Raw genomic sequence first — 19666 nt, 5'->3', positions numbered from 1 at the left:
ACGAGGATGTATTCCCGTGTTCCCTTGCTTTGCAACAAGGTACGTCACGTTTGGAGGAGTGGAGGTCCCACGAAGGATTCCCCGCGCCACGAAGGCTCACCCTATTCTCCGAACCACACCCATGAAGGATAGTGGCCCTTTCCTTATGGTTAGCTTTTCCTCCGCTCCGGAGATGGCAAGCTCCACAACCACTTCACAAGCTCCACGAAGGAGAAGCCCGGGCCCCTTCACAATCTTCTTGAAGAGATCACCGGAGCACCAATCACCAAGCCAACTAGGAGGTCACCCTCCAAGAGTAACAAGCTCACGGTCTCTCACTCGAACTAATCGTGGTAGAGAGCTCAACACTATGCAATGATGCAAAGCAAGAACACTAGAGGTGTTCAAGTCCTTCACACTCAAATCCCACCAAAGCAACGAATGCTAGGATGAGATTGGAGAGGAAGAACAAAGGGGAAAGTCAACCAAAGACTCCAAGATCTAGATCCCAAGAGATTCCCTCACTTAGAGAAGAAATGGGTTGGTGGAAGTGTAGATCTAGATCTCCTCTCTTAGATCCCTCAAGAATGAGCAAGAATCATGGGGGGGAACAAGAGAGAGAGCAACTTCTTCAAATGCAACAATGGAGGTGAGAGAAAGGGAAGAAGTAGTTGGGCTCAAGGTGGAAGAAAGGTATTTATAGCCCAAGTGGAAAAATAACTGTTGGGGGAAAAAGACAGAAAAAACGGGCAGAAAAAAAACTCCAAAAAGCAGCCCAGCCGGCTGCCAGGCCGGCTGACCGGATTCTGCGCTGAGGCAGCCGGCGGCCCAGCCGGTCCGGCCGGCCCAGCAGCCGGGCGGGGCGCGTGCTGCGCTAGGCGGCGGATAAGCAAGGCAGCGCACTGGGAAGGTGGGCCGCGCGGTGGCTTTGAGGCCCAGCCGGCGGGAGGCCGGTCCGGCCGGAGCTGGCGCAAGGCGGGCCGGTCGGTGACCGGGCCAGCCGCCGGACGTGGGCCAAAAGACCCCGGGAGGCGGCCCGGATGGCACCAGCCACCAGGCCGGTTGTGGCCGGATGGGCCGGCGCGCGGCCCGGCAGACCGGGCGGCCGGCCGGCTGCCACGCCTCCTTTTTTTTCTTTTCTTTTCTTTTTATCCTTTTCTCTTTTTCCCTAATAACAATTGCTCCCGAACTCCGAATCGCATGAAACCAATTTTGTTTGGAAGATAACAACGAATGCTATCTAATAGAAAGTGAAAACCCAAGAATCTGTAGGAGGGGATTTTATCATGAATATAAAAGGTAGAACCTTATATCATGAATAACCGGTAAAATCACCCAACCTCGAAAACGCAATAGAAGATGCATGTGAACTCCATTTTCGATGAACTTGGGCTTGTTGTAAAGCTAGCAACAAGCTCAAGAACCTCACACCGAGAAATACCAAGAAGCAATAAGAATGTGCAAAGTATGCAAAGGATTGAGCTCCCTAAGACGATGTGATCAAGTTACCCAACCGAAAGCCCCTCTTAATAGTGCGGCTATCTATCCTATAATCCGGTCTCCCATCAACCACCTTGAGACCGGTAAAAGGAAAACCTATCAAGGTCATACCTTTGCCTTGCGCATCCCGCTTGATCTTGATGATAACACTTCAAGCTCCACACAGGAATGCCTCACTTGATCAATGTTGCTTCGTGAAGACTCACAAATGCTCCCCCATACACTATGATGGGAAAACTCCATTGATGCACATCTTCACATGTCCATTATCACCAAATGGACGGCAAGCTTCAAGCATGTGATCCCCTCAAGATGCTCATCTTGAACTTGCCCAACTCAACCTTGTATCTTCTTATACTCACTTAAGATAGAGCATGGCTAATATTGAGTTCCACATAAGAACTCCATCTTCATTTCTTCTTCTTGATCATATCACATATGTATCTTCAAATCGATGATCTTGATGCCAATACACAAGGTATATCTTTATCTTCACGGCATCCATACTTGAATCCAACACATGGAGAACAAGAGTACCTATGGAATATTCCTTCATATAAACTCAATGAAAACATTAGTCCATAGGGGTTGTCATTGATTACCAAAACCACACATAGGGGCAATATACCCTTACAGTATTAACATTGATTTAAAATTATAAAGAAATTTTCTAACTATTCCAAGAGGACGTGCCTCACAAGGATCCCGATCAATCATACTTATCCAAACAATCTGAAAGAGGACTTCCGGTTGGTTTTGTATTATTTGACACTTCGGGAATAAATAAACTATTTATGTTGTATTTTTTTCTGATCCAATGTCTTCACGCATAATATGCATCCTCCGTTGCACGAAAACATGGTTCTCCATCTTGGCGAGCTCGAGAAGACGGTGGACCAAGGGCAACAAGTCAAGGGTCACGTGATATGGTTACGAGGTTCTTCGGTTAGCCGATTCTATTGTCAACGAGCCTAAATCGACAAAGCCAGTGCCTCATCATAGGTGATGTTACTTTTTTTTCGATAAAGGATGCTTTATTACTTTAAGAAGCAATTACATCCAGCCTCTGCATAACCAGGATGCACACAGCCGTTTTGTTGTCTCAAGTCCAAAAGGATAAAAAAATAAAAACTAGGCGAGATACATATCGGAGCGATGAATCATATAACGCCTAAGGTGTAGGTGGGGCATCTATCCGTAGATTATGCTGCCACCCATGTAGGGAAAAAGTATCCCTCTCCGTAGCCTCCAACCGTGTACAGACCTCCGTAAATAGGTCTCGGTTCTCCACTCTCTGAAGAGGTAACCATGAACGGAGAATACTTCTACATCTGTAGATGACCTGCAACAAAGAGCAATTTTTGTCATTAAAGATCTTGTCGTTTCTACATAGCCAAAGCGCCCAGATAACTGCTAGCGCCCCCACCCTAAGAAGCATCTTAAGCCTTGAATCTATACCATGAAGCCAATTGCCAGAGACATTGGCGACACTAGTCGGATGATACAGGGTAGACGCTACTTGGATGACTGACCATATAGATCTCACGAACTGACACTGGAAGAATAAGTGTTTGATTGTTTCGTCCTGATGACAAAAAACACACCGTGTACTTCCATGCCAATTCCGCTTAACAAGATTGTCTTTGGTGAGAATAACCCCACGACGAAGATACCATCCAAATATTTTAATTTTTAATGGTATCTTCATCTTCCAAATCTTCTTATTGCTATCAACTGGTAAATCAGAAAGAAGGATCGCATTGTAGAAAGATTTTACGGAAAAATTACCATCTACATGAAGGTTCCATCTAAATTCGTCTGGTTCAGGCGATAAATGAATATCTCCGAGCCGTTGAATTAGGGTATTCCATGCCACAAGTCTTTGTCCAAGTAAAACTCGTCTGAATGTCACATTCGGAGGTGAGGTAGCCATTACAGTAGCAATGGTATCACCTTGTCGACGAGCAATCCTATACAGAGCAGGATACTGTTCACTTAAGGGTGCATTGTCTAGCCAAGCATCTTCCCAGAACCGTATTTGTGCTCCATTCCTGATTGAGAAAGTACCATGGCGAAAGAAAACGTTTTTTGTCGCCATAAGACCAGCCCAGAAGTGAGAATCCCCAGGTTTCCAAGCCACTTGGGATAGTGTCTTCGAACCGATATACTTTCTCCGAAGAATAGTTTGCCAAGTCCCATCCTCAGTAAGTAGCTTAAACAGCCATTTACCCAGTAGAGCTGAATTCTTGACCTCCAGGTCATGAACTCCAAGCCCTCCTTGATCTTTGGGACTACAAACTATACTCCACTTAACCAGTCGATATTTCTTTTTCTCGATGTCCCCTTGCCAAAAGAATCTGGATCGATAGTAATCGAGTTTATGCAGAATTCCTTTCGGTAGGATGAAGAATGATAACATATACAGTACCATATTTGTGAATACCGAATTAATGAGTACCAATCTTCCTCCCAGGGACAACAATTTACCTTTCCAACTACTAAGGCGTTTTTGTAATCTTTCTTCCACTAATTTCCATTCCGCGATTGTAAGTCTCCGATAATGAATCGGAATACCCAAATAATGAATAGGAAATTGGCCTTGCCCGCACCCAAACAACTCTGTATACAGAGCCGTATCGTTTTGGGCATCACCGAAACAGAACAATTCGCTTTTATGGAAATTGATTTTCAATCCTGACAACTGCTCAAAAGCCGCCAAAATTAATTTCAGATTTTGAGCTTTTTGAAGATCATATTGAACTATAGATAAACCACCATCAACCAGATGTGGAATCACTCCTTCAATCTGGCCATCAGCCTTGGCCCGCTCTATGAGTATAGCCAGCATATCCTCTACAATGTTAAACAACATCGGTGATAACGGATCCCCTTGGCGTAACCCTTTTCGTGTTTGGAAATAGTGGCCGGTGTCATCATTAACCCGGATTGCGTCACTACCTCCATACACAAAATCATTTATTAGAGCGCGCCACTCTGGAGAAAAACCTTTCATCCTGAGTGTCTGCTGTAGGAAAGACCACTTGACTTTATCATACGCCTTTTCAAAATCTAGTTTTAAAATAACCCCATTTAATTTCTTAGAATGCATCTCATGTACCGTCTCATGCAAGGCCGCCACTCCATCAAGGATGTTCCTTCCTTGCATAAAGGCTGTCTGTCATGGCTGGACAACATGATCCGCAACTGTATTAAGTCTAATGGTGGCCACTTTCGTGAAAATCTTGAAACTTACATTTAAGAGGCAAATAGGTCTATATTGTTGAATCCTTTCTGCCTCATTAACTTTCGGTAACAAGATTACTTCACCAAAATTTAGACGAAATAATTCTACTTGTCCAATGTGAAGGTCACTGAACAAATCTAGAAGGTCCGATTTAATCGTATCCCAGAAAGTTTGATAAAACTCCGCTGGAAAACCATCAAGACCCGGTGCTTTGTTGCATTCCATTTGGAAAATTGCCTTCTGAACCTCTTCCTCAGTATAAGGTGCGGTTAGTAGACCATTTTCTTCCATAGAAACTTGGGGTATATCGTCCGTTAAGTTCTCATTAGAGAGAAGGTGCTTTCCTCCGGAGGACCAAACAGACCTTTATAATAATTAGTAATGTAAGATTTGAGTTGCTCATGGCCTTCAATCAACCCTTCATCTTGAATAAGAGAGTGAATACGTTTTTTCCGATGTCTCCCATTAGCTAAGCCATGGAAATATCACGTATTTGAATCTCCTTCCAATATGAATTGAGCTTTGGAACGTTGATACCATTTGAGTTCCTCCTCGCGAAGAAGACTCGCCATCTGTGCATTTGATTGATTTTTAAGTTCAATCTCTTGCGTAGACAACGGTCTAACCTCCACAACAGCCTCAAGCTCATCAATTACATTTGATAAGCGAGCCTTCTCTTTTTTAAGGATACCAGCCGTATGGGCAGCCCAACCAGAGAGATGTTTGCGCATTGTCCGCATCTTATTATTCCATCTCAAAATTGGAGTGCTGCCCCCGACCGGTCTCTCCCAAACCTTCTTAACCATATCATGAAATCCCTCTCGATGTAGCCAGCCAAGTTCAAATTTGAATGGCCGTTTACAAACAGGACGGGGATTCCCAGTAGTTAGGAGGATGGGAGCATGGTCAGACAGTTTTTCAATACGTTCTAGTGCACGGACTGACACCATAGGGTATTTATTTTCCCATTCGGTGTCCATCAACACGCGATCTAGTTTCTCGTATGTGGGTTCAGGCAAGCTGTTGGCCCAAGTAAACTGTCGACCGGACATAAACACCTCTCTTAAATCAAGGCTATCAATGACAGCGTTGAACAAGAAAGGCCAATGTCCATCGAAACGGCCTTTACTTTTCTCATGAGGAAATCTCAACAAATTAAAATCGCCTCCCATTAAAATCGGATAAGGATTATCTTTTGTAAGATTTATCAACTCACGTAAAAAGTCAGCCTTAAAAGCATCCTGGGCGGCACCATATACAGCAACCAGACTCCACGTGAAACCGTCTGCTTTATTCTGAATGTCGAGCTTAATGTGATACTCTCCATTAGAACTAGCTAAGATAGTCATGGTGTCTATACGGACGCCAAGTAAAATGCCACCGGACCTACCACGAGGCGGGCGAGAAAACCACTGAAAGTTAATCCCGCCTGACAGTCGGTCGAGAAAACTTTGTGTGAAATTTCGCCTACCCGTCTCCGATATAGCAATGAAATCTAAATCATAATCTCTACAACCATCGGCTATGTGGGAATGCTTAGCCAAGTCACCAAGACCTCTGCTATTCCGAAACATGCCATTCATCGAGAAACTATTTTAGATTTAGTATTCTTGCTATATCTACGAGATTTCTTTCCAGCCGACGATCGAGAACCACGTTCAGAAGCTTGTAGATCAGAACTAAGCTCCACGTGTTCTAAATCGACTTCTGAAATATTACCAATAATAGCCGAGAGAAGCTGACCATCTAGGATGTCATCCTCTTCCTCATCGTCTACTATTGTTGTTTCATGCCCAGTGGAGACATTCGGAACAAACGTTAGACGGTCAAGCTCCGTCTGTCTCAACACATTGGCCGAAACTGAAATCTCTTCAGACCGACTACCCATATTAACCCATATGCTACTCAAATTTGAAGAAATACGAGTATCTGAAAAAGAAACAAACGACTTGGACGGTTGTTTAGTACCTGCCGTGTCGAGGTTCTTCTCAGCCTTACGCCGCATGGCTCTCTGCATGGCGTCCTCATCCGTCGCCCCCGCCCCATCCACCGCAAGAGCGTACCTCCCACTCCGCCTCACCGTCAGCTGAACAACGGGAGGAGGGACCGTGGGCGGCGGCTGCTGCAGGGTGGAGACCGGCGATGGAGAAGTCGAGGGCGGTGGAGACCTAGCCGGTGAAGGAGAAGAGGTCGTCGATACAGGGGTAGAAGGTGATGTAGCCCCCTATATCACAGCAGCCCCAGGCGAGTCCCCCATCGCGGGGAAGAAGCTCCCTCCGTCCCATCAGCTTGCCCCTCCGCCCGTGGAGGCGGTATCACAGGCTCAACGGGTCCGTTCACCCTGAAGGTCCGCTGCCCCGCTTCCAGATGGTGCGGCAGCGAAGCGTCCTCCGAAGTCGGCAGCACCTCCTCCAGCACCACGACACTCCGGCGCCGCTGAGCCTGAGGAGACGCGTACAGCTCTCCCACCGCACCATGCAGCTGCGCATCGACCGCCCGTGATCGTATGCTGATGTCGTGAGGGACGCAGCGAGGTGCCTTCTGCACAGCCATCACGGCCCGACCGAACCAGGCCCATCTACCTTGCGGCCCTCCAGAGGAGGCCTCCAGTGCCGCGTCCGCTGGTTTGAATCGCGGCTCGAGACCCACCGCGATCACCCCGGGAGACGCAGGAGGCCGCGCAGCCCCGGCCATCTCCACGGACGAGGAGACCCCAACGACGACTTGCGCGAAGGATCGCCGCAGCCCTGCACTTTGGTATGGCGTAGATGCGGGTGACGACGATGGTTCGACGGTGGCGGCTTGAGGTCGAGCGGCGGCGGCGAAGATGTCTCTGGAACGATACGAGAACTGGTCGATCGCCCGTGATCGTATGCTGTTGTCGTGAGGGACGCAGCGAGGCGCCTTCTGCACAGCCATCACGGCCCGACCGAACCAGGCCCATCTACCTTGTGGCCCACTAGAGGAGGCCTCCAGTGCCGCGTCCGCTGGTTTGAATCGTGGCTCGAGACCTGCCGCGATCAACGGCCGCACCGCCGGTACCTCGGCCGGCACCGAAGACGAAGCTGTCGGCGTCGCGTCCACCACCACGCGACTCGGCGTCGGAGACGCCCGAAGCACCACGGAGGTAGCAGACCCCGACGAAGGATCCAAAGGTGCGATCGCCGCCGGCCGACGTGTAGAAACTGCAGCGAGGAAGTCCCCAAAAACAGGCGCCGGCGTGACTCGATGACGCGGAAGCGGGCCTCTCCAGGGCTTCATCCGCGGCATCCGGGAAAGCCGCAGGCCTACCGGCGACGAGGACGCCGCCCTCATCGAAGACCTCTTGACCTTCTCCCTCGGCGGCGGCGATGCAGAACTTGCTCGCTCCGACGACCTGCACGACGAAAAACGTACCTCTGGCGATGCAGACCTTGACCATTCCCTGGACTCAGACGTCGGATATCCGATCTTTGTCCAGAAGTCATCTCTCACCTCCTCTTGGGACAATTCCGGCGACCGCCCGATCTGCTGCACGATAGGATCTAGCCCTAGCACCGACCACGCCGCCTCCTCCGCCGTTTCCCGCGTCTCCTCGTCAGAATCCTCGTCCTCCTCTAGGCAGAAGAACCTGGACCCGACGGTTGGCCGCGCCGGCGAGGGAGGAGCCGATGCGCCGGCGGCACGCGCAGGATCCGACCGAGCCACCCCATCGCTATTGGCCATCGGAACCGGCCGGCCCGCAGTTGCCGCGTAGTGCCGCAGATCGCAAGAGAGAGACGCCGGAGATCGCAGTCGTCGGAGCTGGTGCGGGAGATCGAGATCAGCTGGGTGCGGGTCGAGGTGCAAGTCCACTCCTGCAGCTTCACACGGACGCGAGGCGGCGGCCGGATGAGCGAGCGCGACGCGCGGGTCGACGGCCGGATGAGCTGACGCGAGGCGCGGGTCAGCGGCCGGAGAAGCAGGAGGCGGCGGCCGGATCAGACGCGGCCGGAAAAGCCCGGCGGCCGGATCAGACGCGGCCGGAAAATCGATCCAGAAGGCGTCGGGGCTGCGGCCAGATCAGGCGACGGTGACCAGGTGATGTTACTTGTAATGTTGTTTTATGATTTTTTGACACATTGCAAGAGTATTGTTTGTTGCCCATCAACATTCTATTGCAATGGTTGGGAACAACTTGTACTAAAGGTTGCACTTATGTTACGATAGTATTTTTTTATTGGTGTGTCCTTTATTTTATATGTTCCATGCACTTGTCTTCAATATCGTGTGTTGTGTGATATTTTTCTATTGTTTTTCTTACAACCAATAGATTTTTTTGCATTCTCATAATCATGTTTGAATGTGGCAACCACTTCGATGTTGCGGACACTTTTTTTCAGAAGGATGTGGTAAGAGCAGTACAACACTTTTTTGATACTGGTAATATGTCTGATGAGGTAAATGATACAGTTTTGGTGTTGATCCCAAAGAAGAAGGACCCGGAAGAATTGAAAGACTACAGACCTATCAGCCTGTGTAATGTTGTTTACAAAGTTGTTTCCAAATGTCTTGTCAATCGTCTTCGACCTCTCTTACAGGACATTATTTCGCCTACGCAAAGTGCTTTTGTTCCGGGGAGGTTGATAACAGATAATGCTCTAGTTGCGTTTGAATGTATTCATGCACTACAATCTGGGTCACCGGCAAGAGCAAAATTTTGTGCATATAAGTTGGATATGGCCAAAGCGTATGATCGCGTGGATTGGAGGTTTTTGGAAGGGGTTTTAGCGAAATTGGGCCTTCATAGTCAATGGATACGGTGGGTGATGGCGTGTGTCACCACTGTACGCTACTCTATTCGCTTTAACGGTCATTTGTTGGACTCCTTCGGCCCTTCCCGTGGTCTTCGCCAAGGTGATCCCTTGTCGCCTTATTTGTTCTTATTTGTGGCTGACGGTCTTTCATGTTTGATAAGGAGACAGATTGAGATTGGTGCACTCCGTGAACTTCATATCTGTAGGCGGGCTCCGGGGATATCGCACTTATTATTCGCGGATGATAGTTTGCTTTTCTTTGAGGGATCATCTGAGCAAGCCCTTGTTGTAAAAGGGATCCTTGATAATTATGAGAGGAGCACTGGTCAAATGGTGAGCATGGGAAAGTGTTCTATTATGTTTGGTGGACAGTGTACAGCAGATGTACAAGCTGAACTCAATAATATTCTAAAATATGAAACAGAGAGCTTCGAAGAAAAATATCTGGGACTCCCAGTGCCCGAGGGGAGTATGAAGGGAGGAAAATTTAAGCCAATAAAGGGGAGATTCTCAAAACGGGCTTCTGATTGGAGCGAAAAATATATGTCATCTGGTGCAAAAGAAGTCCTCATAAAATCAGTACTCCAATCCTTGACCACCTATGCGATGGGTGTATTCAAATTTCCGGCCGTCTAACGGAGGAGCTCTCTCAGATCATTCGAAATTTCTGGTGGGGAGATGAGGAGAATAAGAGACGTATGCACTAGATGTCTTGGGACAAAATGACCAGACCGAAGCTTCAAGGTGGAATTGGTTTTCGCGACCTAAAAATCTTCAATCAATCCTTACTGGCAAGACAAGCATGGCGTTTGATTCAGTTCCCAGACAGCCTTTGTGCACGTTTACTGAAGGCCAAATACTACCCCTCGGCTAATCTACTAGACACGGCGTTTATTCAGAATACATCTTCTACATGGCAGGCAATAGTACATGGACTAGAATTATTAAAGAAAGGTATTATATGGCGTATTGGATCTGGAACTAGTGTGAAGATTTTCCGAGACAACTGGCTTCCTAGAGTGGATGCTCCAAAACTCCATGGGAGGAAAGGAAATTCGAGACGGCGCTGGGTTTCTGAGTTAATTGACCCTGTGACTCGTACATGGGATGAGGGTGTTGTCCGAGAGTGTTGTCTGGCCATCGACGTGGATGCAATACTGGCAATCAAACTCCCAGCCCGAGCCTGTGATGACTTCGTCACCTGGTTGCCGGAATCCAATGGTATTTTCTCTGTTCGATCCGCTTATCGACTAGGGTTGCAACCTACTTTGGCCGGGCTAAGTAAGGGGCAAAGCAGTTCGGAACCAGAGGGCGACCGCAAAGCATGGAACTTGGTTTGGCATGCTAAAGTTCCACAAAAGCTGCGTATTTTTGCTTGGAGAGCAGCCTCAAATTCTTTGGCAGTTAAAGAAGGCCTTCACAGACGCATACCTACTGTTGATCCAATGTGTACCATTTGTGGAACAGAACCGGAAGATGTTCACCATGCTCGCGTTCGTTGCACTTTGGCTCGTGTTTTGCGTGATGGTATGAGACAGGTCTGGGATTTGCCGTCTGAAGAATTATTCAGATATAATGGAAAGGAGTGGGTTCTGAACCTTCTAAGCAATGTGTCTCAAAGTTCGTGCAACAAAGTCATTTTCCTTCTTTGGCGTACCTGGCATCACCGCAACAATATTGTGCATGGCGATGGAAAAGCATCGGTGTCAGCTTCGATTCCATACCTTCGCAACTACCTGAACTCCTTTAATTCAGCAACCTGTGATTCGTTTGACTCCAAAGGGAAAGCACTCAGCCGGCCTGTTCATTCGTCTAGTTCTGAGGGTCCATCGCTGCCCAAACGATGGATAGCACCAGCAACAGGAGCTATTAAGGCAAATGTAGACGCTGGATGGGATGCAAGATCCAAGAAAGCTGGACTGGGGATCATAGTGAGAAATCATGATGGTACTGTACTGTTGACTGAATGGAAACACATTCCTTGGTGCCCTAGTGCAGAGGAAGCGGAGGTTCTAGCATGTCTTGAGGGCCTCCGACACCTGATAAATATGCAACAGGGGGAAGCAACTTTGGAGTCGGATTGCTTCCGAACCTGCCAGGCATTGACAAGTAAGGAAATAGATAAATCTTCCAGTGTTGGAGCTTATACAGGGAAGGACAAGAACTACTTAACCTATATCAATCCATTTGTGTCAGTAAAGTGGATCGTGGGAGAAATAGTGTGGCTCATGCTCTGGCGCAGTTAGGCAAAAAGGGTACTAGTGGTATGCTTTGCGGCTCAGCGCCGACATCTGTGTCATCGCTGGTTGTTTCTGCAACTGAGTGTAATCACATTAGGTCGATGAAGCCCTTAGGTTCTTAGGCTTTCGGTCTCGTCTGATGTAACCATTCTGTGACTATGGAGCAACAAGTTTTTACGCACTCTTTTCCTTACCAGGGCACCGAAGGAGACTGAAAGGTTTTTAATAAGGCGACTTGTTTGCGTAATATATTATGGTTCATCTTCAAAAAAAAAAGATGTTGCGGACACATGGAAATGGAGAAAACATGGCATGCAGGATATTTCGTTCGCAGCGATCAGATGGCTAAGAATCAATGGCTTATGTGACGGCCAACCGGGTTAAATCATGTGCCAACCAAAGGACTTATAAGAACATGAAACCAGATCATAATTTTCATGACGCCTTAACTTATGTACACCAGTAAAGGAGTTCCTACCCTGAGGCCACGCTCCACACTGTCAGAGCTACTACACCGCTAGAAACCAGGAAAAAAAACGCTACGACTTGCAGGACTGCAAACTACTGGCTACAGGTTCAGTTTTGATCAAAAGAAATGCCTACGACTGTTCACTGGCTCAGCATTCAGTACTGCCCCTCTCCTGCGGGCCCATCCGTCAGCAGCGTCGCCACCCAGTCATCGTCCACCGTCTCCTCCTCCTGCTCCCGCGGCCCCGGCACCGCCTCCGGCAACGGCCATTCCGCCACCGGAGGCACCGGCGCGACGAAGCGGAAGTCCACCGTGGCCATGACCGTGGACGCGGAGCCAGAGAAGGACGGGCCGCAGCTCTCCTCGTCGCCCTGCACGGTGACGTAGCCCGCGGCCGGCACCGGCACGGGGGGCCCGGCGGCGAGCTCGAGCGCGAGCCAGCTCATCATCTGGGCCATGGACTCCTCCGTGAAGGCCGTGTACTCCTCCTCCTCCTCGCTCTGCATGCACTCCGCCACCTTCTGCACCACCGCCGCGACGGGCGCAGCAGCATTGGCCTGCTGCTGCTGGGGCTCGCCGGTGGCGGCACCGGTGACGGCGCCACGGCGGCGGCTGCGCTTGCCCGCTCCGGCGTTCTCCTCCTTGGGCTTCCGTTTCCGCTTCCTCGCGCCGGCCTTCTTCTGATCCATCCCTCTCGAGTGGACACTGACCGGGAAACCTATGCGTGTGCGGTGGGCTGTTCGAGTGAGGCAGTGTGGGTGTTGCTCGTCCGAGCTTGCCGTGGCCAGGCGTATTTATGCAGCCCCGGTGAAGATCACGAGGGGAAGATCTTCGCCGTCGGATCACGCTTGGAAGGCTCGGATCCGCGGCGAGGCGCGACGTACCATCCGTGAGCCGCGGAAGGAAATCACGGTTCTGCCCCTGTAGCGTAGTAGGGCCGAGTTCTTGGCCGGTTGTGCGCTTCGGGAACCTGCGCCCTATCGGGGAGGCTGGTGTGACAGAGCTCGAAACAGAGGCGGGGGGTGTCAGGAGGAGGAGGAAGAAGAGAGCAGAGCATTAGCTTGACCTGACCGGGTAGGTGGCTGGCTGCCAACTGCAGCACCTCCACCATGGCTGGTCGTTCCTCGCCACAAATACCCTGCTTCCCAATCCAACCCTCTGCCTGCTGCAGTCAGCTAGCGTCGCCTGCGGCACGGTCGGCAGTGCCGCAGTGATGTGCCCTGTTGCCGCGTCATCGATCCACTCTAAAATGGCTACAGCTCTGTTTCACGCAAATGGCGTTGCAAGGATGTCATTGAGTTGTCAATTCCATCTCATGGCCAGCATCGTTTCGTGTGTTGTTGATGGGTGGGTGTACCGTGGTACCCTTTTAGCAGAACTTTGATGTGTTGAGAATTGCATCTTGTTTTAAAATTGTGCAAACACCAATCATTTCGATACCAAAATACTAGACTTGATCACCATTTTCAACCATCAACGTGGGTTCCTAAGATTTTTACTAGTATATGAAACATTTGTCAATACAATTTCGTATACATAATGAATTCTACTATCTCCTTCATTACATACAAGGCCACCACTAAAAAATTTATTCTAGATGTACAAGGCCGCTATCTCTTCCCATAATAATCGATTATTAGATTTATACTTTGTACAATGGTGCTTATTAACGTGAAAGTTGGATGAGAGGCACAGATGTAGCATTTTTTTTATTAGCACGAAACAAGATATATATTTTTTAACAATTAATCATGATATTTATTACTTGGTTTTGTTTTTTTGGGTATGTGAAAAAAATGTGACACTGGCCATGTATATAAAAAAGAAGGGAGTAGGAGTATATGGCATGGAATAACCAAATTCATAATAATTGACAGAAATTTCGATGTGAGCTTGGACCTTATGGATTTCTTCCATTCTTGCGTAAATCCTCCCTTGTTTGAAATTCACGCAAAAAGGTTAATTATGTACACTATAGGATAAAGTTTTATAGAAAAGAATGATTGAAATGCTAAAATGAAACATATATATAAATAGGGCGATATTAAATGTTCAACCAGTAAAATTATAATTATAAAATTAATCTAGTAACATCCTATAAACATGGTTGGCATTTTATTATTTGCAAGGTTGATTCTCCGTGCATGGGTAGAAACCGAGCCAAAGTGTTGAAGCTAGTGAATTTTGTTCTTATCTGAAAAAGAATTCTCCCCGATATGGTACTATATGTTAAGCAAATCATATAGTACATACCAACAGTGAAGTACTTGTAAACATCAATCTAAAAATAAGTAGTATGTGTCTTGTGCCAAATAAAGGGTGCTGTTAGTTTAATAAGTAGCTACTTCACCTCATGTTATCTTCATTCGTAGGGCGATTAATAATTACTAACGCTACTTATTCAATTGATGACATGTAGGGTATTGCTATAGTTTTTGAGATGCACCTCTGACCATTAGTTTGGAGGCATATTTTAGTATAATTTATGTTGCTTCCTCCGATTCATAATAACATACATGTTTTAGTTTAGATTTAAACTAAAACTACGTCACTTATTATGGATTGAAGGAAGTATTTTCTACAATTTTTATAATAATTTAATGATAAAAAATTCACCTACTCAATAACGACGTTTTTGTATAAATTGACAGCTGAAGTTAACAAAATTGCATTTTTCTACCAAAATCATCGCGTATACATTCATATATCATATATTATATACTTACCCAAGCTAAATAATGGTCAATTTTGTACTGTAAGAATCTATCAACATGAAGTTGATTAAAAAGGAAACCAGTAGCTGAAGGTAGGAGTCGCCACCCCTCTCGTTTCTCTCCAGAAACTACCTTCGCCTGGTTCTCTCCTCCTCGCCGCCGGGCCGGACCGGAGCCGCTCACGCCGGCAATGCTGGCTGGAGTAGGCAAAGGGAAGGTGCCGGAAGTAGTGGTAGGTGTTGTTTTTGTGTAGGTTTGTCCCTGGTGGTGTTTGGGAGTAGGTTGCCGGACCCCATCGGCCGGATCTGGTACGCCCTCTGCCTCGTCGTCCTTGCAGACCTGCTCTGGTGGCAGGAGCTGTGTCTTGGGAGGATGATGGAGCTTGGCATCTCCCGAAATAAGGCCGTCTTTCCTATCTTTTGGAGGCTGGTCGAGCTGGTGCTTCTTCGCGGCGCCAGGCGATCACCGGTGACGCTCAACGTCAGGTTTCCGAGGTGGAAACTGGGCGCGGCTTGCAGATCCAGTGAGGCCTTCTTCAATAAGCGAATCGGGGGTCTTCTCTGCTGCTGGAGCTCGCTGCTGCTGCTCTCCATTCTGGCCGGCCGTGGAGGCGAGGAGAATGGCTGGCTGGCTGGTGCGCTCTGCAGTGACGGAGGAGGCTTGGGAGTTCGTGATACTGTGACTGCTTGGAGTTCATCCTCGGTGGCCCGTGCTTGGCTGCCGACCCTTGATGCTGGCGGGCAGCAACTCCATGGCCTGGCGCCGGTGTTGCGTCAGGTTTTCTTCAACCTCCCTTGGAGGCCCTGTGTAGGTCTCGCGACGGAGCTCTCTCTCTCCACTTCACCAAGTGGCCTAGTCCCCGGTGCTGGTGGTGATGACCGTCGCTTGAAGCCTAAGATCGTCGGCGGCGATGGAGGACCTGATTGCTTTTTCTACTTTCTTTTTAGGGTCTATTCTGTAAAAGCTAAGGGCCTGATTCGTTTTGTTCTGTTCACTGAGGTCCTTTATGTAATTTGTACCACGCCGCTTCTGGTTTAATGCAGTATCCAGGCCCTTCTGGGCCTATCCCTGTTCAAAAAAAAAAAAAAAAAAAAAGAAGTTGATTAATTAACCTGAAAAACAGCTGAACGCAGAATCAAAATCTTGGTAGGGGTGTAGCTCTAGCTAGAGCGCGTGAACTTCCAGTTTTCGATGCTTTGCGCCGCTGGTCTGCCACGCCATTTATATCACATTGACTGAAGATATACACACTATCCATGATACAGTATGATACAGTATGGTATGGAGTACGGACTATATCGGCCGATGAGATAAAGGCTGAAACGAATCCGCCGCATTGAATTGCAAATCGAGATAGGCCACAGGAAAATAAGCATGCGTATCCGCTCTTGATGGATAGCGTAGCCTCGCGTGCAGCTGACATGGCTTACAATACATGGACACCTGTTCCATGCTGCCATCTCGTCTAGGAGTATACGATGCGCCGCGCCGTTCGCGGCTGAACTGATCTGAACACGTCGACCGATGGCGCCCTACGGTCAGGTCAGGTCAGGTCGGGTCGGCTCTCCGCGGGTCAGGGTAGAGTCTTGTCCGTCCAGAGAAGCGCAGGTGTCATGATGATATCCACGGTCAGACTCAGATCATCCCGTGCCATGCCATGATGTGCCTGTCAGGCATCTCCAACCGCGCGACCAAACGGACGCGCTGGGTCGTCCGTTTTGGGCCTTTTGGGTGGCCGCCCAGACACGCGGACAGCGGCCCGCGTCCGCATGTCCGTTTGGGTCGCGCGCTGCGCCCAACGCGCGGACGCATCGCATAATGGGTGAAACACGAAAACAAAAGGAAAATGGCAAATTTAAACGATATTTGATTAAACATATGCCCTATTTTGGGCAAATTTGTACATAGCCCTATTTTGGGCAAATAACTAACAAAAGAAGCCCCTATATGGGCTTTTACATATAAACTAAAAACCCTCTATTAGGGTTTGGTCGGCGGCGCGGTGGCCGCCGGTGCGCCACCTAGCCCCTGTGGGCGTCGTCGGCGACGTCGTCCGTCCACCGGGCGGCGAGGCGCTGTTGTGGCTCGACCGCGCCGGGGACTCCGGCCACGGAAACCACAGGGCCTCCTCCCGGGCCGAGTGGGGGTCCGGAGCCACCCGAGGCTGCGGCGGTGCACGGAGCGCGCCTCCTCCCGAGGCGCTGCGCCTCTCTGCCGAGCGCGGCGCACAGCCTCCTGGCGCCGCCGCTGCTCCTCGCGGCGCTCCTCGTCGGCGCGGCGCCTGGCCTCCTCCCGCCGCGCCGCCTCCTCCTCCTCCCGTCGCGCCTGACGGGCCTGGGCGTAGAGCTCCCAGCCCTCCGCCTCCTCGACCTCCCGCCGGGCCGCCTCCTCCATCTCGGAGGTGCGAATGGCCGCATGGAGGTGCGGCCATTTCACCTCCTCCTCCGCCGCCGAGATCATCAGCGCGGCGCGGAGGTCCGGGTCCTCCTCCGAGGACTCGGGCTTCGGCTCGAGCAGGAGAGGCGGCGGTTGCGGCAATGCCGCACCGCCGCGGGCGGCCTCTCCAATGTGGAGGCCGCCTCGGTTTCTTCCTGCAGCCCGCAGCGCCGGCGGGCGACGGCGGCTGCTGCTCGCCTCGTCGTCGTTGGCGGAAGCGAACCGTCGCTTGGCCATGGCGGCGGTTTCGCTGCGGGGAGTGGAGTGGGGACTGGAGTGGAGGGCCAGATGCCCTCCAATCTCCATTTAATAGACTCCCTGGTCACCGACAGGTGGGCCCCAGGGAGACGAGGTGACCAGCGCCCAGACGCGAGCGGACGGCGCGTGCCATCCGCGGCCACGCAAACCTAGCCCAGATTTGGGCCGGGTTTGCGTCGTTCCGGACGCCGCGGCCGTCCGCTTTTGCGGTGCATCCCCGCGCTGGGCCGCGTTTTTGTCCGGCTCGACCCAAACGGACGCGCGGGCGCGGTTTGGGTCGCGCGGTTGGAGATGCCCTCAGGTTACCGCGTATTGGCGATGCCGAACATATCTCCTGATGTGCCACGTGCCAAACACACTGTACCGCCAGCCGTAGCAAGTTGAAAATTTGAACATGATTTGTATTTCTACACTTGCTTGACCCCACCGTACTCCACTCTGTTCACAAGTAAGTGTACTCCTAAACGTTTTTCTATCATAAACTTGACAACTGTTATACCAGAAAAAAATGAAATACTCCCTCAGTCCCGTAGTACTATTTAGTGTTTAGATACACCTGAATTTAAATAAAGTTGAGACATCTTTTATACGATAGAGAGAGTATTGTAAACGTATATTTTAATATGTAATTTTTGATACCAATTTAGCGCCTTAAATGTTATTCCCTCCAATATTAATTATTTGTTGCAAATTTAGGCTAAATGTTGTCTAACATGCGTTCAGGTTTATTTAATGTGCAAAAAATAATATAATTTTCCTATAAATATGGTTAAATTGTAGTAGTGGTAAGTTTAACCGTGGACAAAAACTAAAATACATTTCATTCATGAATGGAGGGAGTACGTTGTGCAAGATGAATGTTTCATTACCTCTCTGTCATAAATGCTTATTGAGCTAAACTTTCAACGAGATCAACTTTCAACCGTCTCGCGGCGGCGCATCTTGGCTGTTCGTGTCGTCGGTGGATGCTTGACCCTGGTCTGGGCGCCTCGGACCCATATGGGCTCGGGTGGGTTGGGGTGTTGCAGCTTATGGTTTGCTGTGGTGATCCGGCATACCACTGTATGATGTAGTATACAAGTTTGATATAACACTAATGAAACATTGTTCCACTAATATTACATCGCTCAAAGTGGTATAACAGAAATATATGCGGGTCCAAGGCATGTCTATAGAATTTCATACATACTCTGTTACAGAAGATCAGCACAACCTCCTACTTTACAATGAGGTAAATCTGCAAATAAACTCCAAAAGAACGACTCGTAGTCTAATCCTATCACGAACTCTATCTAAAGAGTTACTTAACTGGTTAAAGAGGTTATGAATGGATTCTAGCTAAATAGGAGCTAGGCTTAGGAAGCTAGTTCCCTTTTATGGCTAATCTAGGTTTTATCCTTGTTGGATGAGGTGTTTGACTCTTCTGACAGGTTCCTGTCCTTTGAAGTAGATGTTGACTCCTCGATCTTCGAGTTGCACTGTAGATCCTCCTTTGATGCCTCCATATCTAAGTAGGGGATTTAAGAGTGGGATGAGTACGAGCGTACTCAGCAAGTTCATTATAGGAAAGAGGCGTTTAGGGCATCTCCAACCATGCGACCTAAACGGACGCGCTGGGCCGTCCGTTTTGGGCCGTTTGGGTGGCCGAGGGGATATCCGGACAGCGGCCCGCGTCCGCGTGTCCGTTTGGGTCGCACGCTGCGCCCAACACGCAGACGCACCGCATATGTAATAATAAAAACAAAAATGAAAATGAAAAAGGAAAACAATAAAAAATAAATTTAAACTAGTGGTTAATTAAACTTAGCCCTATTTTGCGCAATTTTTACACAAAAGAAAGCCCTATATGGGCTTTAAACTTAAAAAAAAAGCAAACCCTAGCCAGGGTTTGCGAGCACGGTGGCCGCCGGCAGTACTACTCCCAGTAGTACTCGTCGTCGTCGCCGTCGATGAGGATGACGCCCCCCGGCGGCGACGCGCTGTTCCGGCTCAAAATGCCGGAGGGCGCCGGGGACTCGGGCCAGGGCGACCACTGCGCCCTTTCCCAGGCG

General features: G+C 49.2%; 1 protein-coding gene across 1 annotated transcript; it reads right to left on the bottom strand.

Moving 5' to 3' along the window:
- Window positions 1-12143: 12143 nt before the first annotated feature.
- On the bottom strand, window positions 12144-12985 carry LOC139838838 (uncharacterized). The gene has a single exon (XM_071828865.1). It carries the CDS (start codon window positions 12894-12896, stop codon window positions 12363-12365), a length of 534 nt encoding a protein of 177 aa, XP_071684966.1. The 5' UTR covers window positions 12897-12985; the 3' UTR covers window positions 12144-12362.
- Window positions 12986-19666: the final 6681 nt, after the last annotated feature.

Source organism: Lolium perenne, chromosome 1, assembly GCF_019359855.2.
Source record: "Lolium perenne isolate Kyuss_39 chromosome 1, Kyuss_2.0, whole genome shotgun sequence".
In the NCBI taxonomy this organism is placed as follows: Eukaryota; Viridiplantae; Streptophyta; class Magnoliopsida; order Poales; family Poaceae; genus Lolium; species Lolium perenne.
The sequence above is the reverse complement of the archived record's forward strand: the minus strand, read 5'-3'. Positions and strand labels throughout refer to the sequence as shown.

Excerpts from the sequence above, each read along its gene's own strand:
- LOC139838838 (XM_071828865.1), bottom strand. The coding sequence starts at position 12,896 with ATGGATCAGAAGAAGGCCGGCGCGAGGAAGCGGAAACGGAAGCCCAAG.